Genomic DNA, 5635 nt, shown 5'->3' on the forward strand with positions numbered 1-5635 from the left:
CCAATGGGATGCTTTCCAAGTATATAGGCAGAAGTTTTTGCAATAAGTCAGTACGTAGAAATCAACTTTCACCGCAACTATCGCACACAACGCATCGCTATTCTTAGCGACAGTCAAGCGGCACTAAAAGCGATCTCAGCATATGAGATCAAATCGCTTTTAGTAGAGCAATGCATAGAAAGGCTGAACCGTCTATCTTTGTACAACCGGGTGCACCTAATCTGGGTGCCGGGGGCAAAAAGGGGTAGCAGGAAATGAGATTACCGACGGACTAGTCCGCTCTGCGGCAGCGTCCAAGATGATGGGACCAGAACCATGCATCGCGGTGGGGTTCCACACTCTTAAGGAGCTGCTCCGCACCGAGCAGGAAGAGATCAGCACTGGCAGCAGGCAACAGGAATGCGACATTCTAAGCTGCTTCTAGGAGGGTACAACCTCTCTAGGTTCAAAGAACTAACTAACCTTCCCCGTGACAAATTCCGCCTCCTCGTCGCGCTCCACACAGGGCACTGCAGGCTCAGGAAGCACTTGTCCAACATGGGCATAGTCTCTTGCGTTAACTGCCGGTTCTGCGACTTGTACCAGGAAACACCAGCACACGTAATTATGGATTGTCTAGCAATCTGAAGAAGAAGGCTTAAGGCCTTGGGTTCCATCTACATAGAGAGGGATCACATCACGATAGACTCTAGGTGCAATACCTCATTAACAATATCTATCTATCTGTCTTAAGTTTATGTAAGTAGAAACCCTGTAGCTTAGTAAAAAAATTAATTTATAACTCGACCTCTCTCAACAACATAACAAAAACACTAATTTCTAAAACATGAAAAAATATTTTTTCGTTTTTTTTAATATTTCATTGCTTTTCCGTAAGAAAAAACAAACTAAATAAATATTTATATCCATAACAAATATTTTCCAGGATTCACTTTACGTAGCACAAAACACCAGTTGCAATTTCGAGAATAATAGAGAGTATCGAGAATAAGAACGTGCGTACTGACCGAAGTCTAGGTTCCGACTACTTGTGTGTCAATATAGCGGGCTGAAGGTCAATCATTTAATCGGTTTATGGTATTACTCGTATGATTACTTAGGTGATAAAAAAAATAGTTTTGAGTAGCATCCCTGTAGTTTGTAATTCTCACTTTTGTCCGGTTTTTGAAAGAAAATGCTTCTATGTGCGACGCAGGGCCGGGCTAATTGACAATGTTTTGTCGTGATTTTTCAACAGCGAAATTTTTGTTGCTTTGTTGTTGTCTGTGTACTGTGTTACCAAGTAATATGTGCAAAGTATTGTTGGTTTGATTGAGTTAGCCACATTAAAATATATGTGGAAAGTGACAAAAACAAAGCAGCTGTTGTAATGAGTGTAACAGCGTCTAGTTAAGGGGGAGCTTTTATTGCGTACAACATGAGAATTAATAACAGAGAACACATTGACGAAGCTACATATTACGAGTAGTGGAAATGTGGATAGCTTAACTAGTATATACAGTACGGAAAAAAGTAGACTGTTTAAACTTGGGGTGATTCAACTGTAATTATGTTTTTAATTACGAGCAACATCTTTCCAAAACGGATTTGTGATCTTGCGGAATCATGAAAAATAAACGAGAACATGGTAGAACTGGTATTGGTTTCCCGATCTTATAGTCTCGTCACAAGATACATTGACTCAAGAAAAACCCAAGAGTTTATTGATTTTTTGGAACGCACAGTGCCGACAGGTAGGGCACATCCGTCTCGTTTATATGAACTCGGCTGTTTAACTCGACGCAAAATTTGTCTATTAAACTCTCGATACCTTCAACATATTCACTATAAACAACAAGGCAGGCAACCAGTAATAATAAAGTGAAATTCTAGGAAAAAGGTAGGTACGGTATTTTATGCTTAAATTTTCGGAGAAACCAGATTTCGCTTCCCCCTTCTCTTTTTTCCTTGACAAGCTATATTTGCTTAAGTCTTAAGTGTCGATCATTAAATTACCTTGACGAATTCGGTAAAAGAAAGAAAATACTTACTTCAATGCTATTTATGTAAATCCACTAAAGATCTTTGTATAAGTAACCCAATAGGTTCTATCTTGGACATGTAGAGCCAGCCTATAGATTACAGCTCTGATTACGATTAACGCTTCTTGAAGAAAATTTTGAAAGTTCCTATGCTAATAAGAATTATTCAAAAGAAGGAAGAAAATATATGTATATATAGTATAAACCAGACAATGCGCGACTTAGTTGGCAGCGTAGTAGCCCTACATGCCAAGGTTGAGAAAGGCGGAAATCTACTCAAAAGGATTATGGTAGGGAAAGGGTCCCAGGTTTCCCCAATGGGCATGGATATAAATACCCCGAAAAGGCTGCCTGAGACAATAACGTTTTTACCTTATACGAAAAAGCCGAAACATATAAATAAAGTGGAGCAGTCCACCTACAGCGAGACAGCGAAGTTGATTCAAGCCATACAACGGTTAGACCCACCACATCCGAAACTTGGGTGGACGTTGTTAAGCGAAGACCTCTCGAAAAGAAAATTAGATCGAGGCCAGACGCTATCCTACTCACGAAAAGGATGGTACGCAAATATTTTCCGGAAAGTAAAGGTGATGAGGTGTTAGAAGAATTGGGCTAAGGTGTCACGTATATAAGGAGTGGTCGGTGAAATGGCTGGAACACAGCCCAAAACCCACAATGTCACGATCAAACGCAAGGATTTAGATGAAATAACAACTCCCGAAGAGATTTGCGAGACACTGAAAAAAGAGTACGGGATAGAAAACCTAGGGAAAATAAATACTAAGAGCATGCGAAAAGCCCGAAGCGGTACCCAAATAGCTCTCCTATGCCTGCGCGCCCAGGATGCCAAAGCTGCGCTTAAGGTAGGCAAGATAAAAATTGGGTCGTTCATCTCCGGGAATACTCCCCTATTCCCCGTTGCTTTAGGTGTTTCCATATTGTTACACATTCAGCCACTTCAGGTACCACAGCTACAACAGTCGCTATATCCCCAGCAGTAGCAACAACAATCAACCCGATATTCCAGAGCTGATACATACGCACGAACATACAGACAAACACAATTTCACAACGAACTGATAGTATACGCATGAACCTACAGACGAACATAATGAGCTGATAAACAAATATAATTGGACACTCAGACGATTACATACGATCAGCCACTAAAGCGATAGTACATCTGTATACATACTTAAATACTTACGCTATAGAATTTGACACTCATTGAAAATTTACCTTTTCTAACTTCAAAGAAATCTGAACCAAAATTAATTGGACACTTATTAAAAGTCAAATTACAAATATTTCATTTGATGCTCACCGACGATCAGCTTATCAGCTTAAGTATAAAAGACAAGACATGACAATAAATCAGGGCAGTCAGTTCAGTTCAACTCTACTACATTAATTGTGTGGCAGCAGCTCAATTCCCTGAGGATCAGAACCAGGAATGAATCAGAAGAACAATCAAGGACAATAAGGACGACTACAGAAGCCAGGACTCCAAACTAAGTATCCGTTCATAAAAAAAGCTTATTCAAATTTCCTCTTTGCAGCTCTTAATCAATAAAATACCCACGATTGTAATATAAGAAAAGAAATAATATCTGATCTTTTATTTCAATGAAAAAAAATTAGGTTATTGCAACGCAAAACCTATTATTGGCGCAGTCGATAAACGAACAGAGCAAGGAAGTTCTTATTTTTTTAAAACTAAAGAATAATGTTCTTTGGATCTGAATAAAAATCCAATAAAGAACATTAATCAAATAAAGTTTGGAAGAAAAAGAAATTGAATCCGGTAAAACAAGTGTGAAAGATTCACTTGTGTATATCGAGAGCATTAATTTTTTATAAAACCGTATCACATACCAAAAAGGAAACAAAAGGACACTGAGGAAATGGCAACACCAGAGCAGGCAGTACAACAAGGATTAGCAGGAAACACAATGGAAATAAAATTCGACCCGCTAAAATTCATCAGCAGAATGGGTGAGTATAATGGTGAAAATACAGCCGAACTTGTACAATTTGTGAACAAAGTGGAATTATTGCTAAATAGTATGAGCAATTATTCTATACAATCGCAAAAATTCATAGTATTACAAATTCGTGACAAAATTGTCGGTAAAGCGAATACCACACTATTAAGGTATAGTATTGATACCGCGAATTGGAGTGAGATTAAAAGAGTATTAATCGAAACCTTCAGCGAAAGAAATACTTTTCTACAATTACATGAGAAAGCAGAAAAGGTGGTTCATAAAAATATTACGCAAACGTATAACGAATTGTCAAATATATTAACGCGAATGAATAATAAATATCATCTATCGACAGAAAGATCAATAGATAGAACACCGGAAAGTAACGAGGAATCAGTTTTGAATTTATTTAAAGAAAAGATACCGATTAATGCAGCGAGTATTATCATATCGCGAAACATAACTACTTTATTTGAAGCTTACAGGTTATTAGAATTGAACAATTGGACACGGTTTGATAGTAAGTATAAAAATTTTAGAAACACTTCGAATTTCAACAAGGGAAATTACGCGAATGCAAACAGAAATAACCAGCAATACAACAAACACAGTGGTCAATCTGGAAATTTGAGACAGAATTTTCAATACAACACACAGAGGAATAATATGCAGCAAAACACGCAAAATTTTCAACAAAACAGACGTCCGCAAAACTTTCAACAAAACGGATACCAACAAAACTTTCAGCAAAATGAATATCAACAAAATTTTCAGACGCGAACACAATTTTCAAGAGCAAACAACAACACCAGACAGACGAGAAGACAGCCAGTGGAACCAATGGAGGTAGATAATGTATTAATTGAAAATTTTCCGAAACCAGCCTCAGAGGACGAAATATACCAATGATTGAAGTAACAATTGGAGGAATTAAGGTAAGACTATTAATAGATTCAGGCGCAGAAGCATCAGTGATAAAACCGGGAATTTTTCCACAAGTGTTAGAAAGAAAATTTATAATACCGAAAAATATTATAACAGGAAGACAACAAGAAATAGCGGACAAATACATCAAAACATGGTTACCCAGTGAATTTAATGACAGTACAAAACAGACAATAACTTTTCTAGTAATGAATGCTTTTAAAAACAGAAAATATGACGGAATATTAGGAAATGACGTTATGATTCCATTAGGAATTGAATTTTCATACAAGACGAACACATTGAACGTAAACGGACAAATAGCAAAATTCAAGAATTTAGACGAAAATAATTGTGAAAAATTCAAAGAAAACAAACTAAAAAGTGCAATTGAACAAAAAAATAGTGAAAAGTGTTATGAATATTACGACGGTATAAAAGAATTATTTAACGAAGAAGACTCAAGTGCATACATTAATGAAATATTAAACACTGAAGTGTTAACCTTTGTGAAAGATGAAAACAAAGAAATTTTTAATAAATTAAAAAACGCGAAAATGAATTCCGAAGAAAGTGAATAATTACAAACATTGATTAATAAAAATGAAGATTTATTTTTCAAAGAAGGTGATGTGTTAACAAGTGTGAAAGAAGTGCAACATAATATTGATACAAGTACAGATAGGCCGATATATACGA

At 36.7% G+C, this 5635-nt stretch overlaps 1 protein-coding gene across 1 annotated transcript; it reads left to right on the top strand.

Moving 5' to 3' along the window:
• The first annotated feature begins 3928 nt into the window (after positions 1 to 3928).
• LOC120770694 lies at positions 3929 to 4643 on the top strand. The gene is given in 2 exon segments (XM_040098276.1): positions 3929 to 4504; positions 4506 to 4643. Coding segments are annotated over 2 exon segments (714 nt in total).
• Positions 4644 to 5635: the final 992 nt, after the last annotated feature.

The sequence above is a fragment of the Bactrocera tryoni genome, chromosome 3, assembly GCF_016617805.1.
Source record: "Bactrocera tryoni isolate S06 chromosome 3, CSIRO_BtryS06_freeze2, whole genome shotgun sequence".
Classification (NCBI taxonomy): domain Eukaryota; kingdom Metazoa; phylum Arthropoda; class Insecta; order Diptera; family Tephritidae; genus Bactrocera; species Bactrocera tryoni.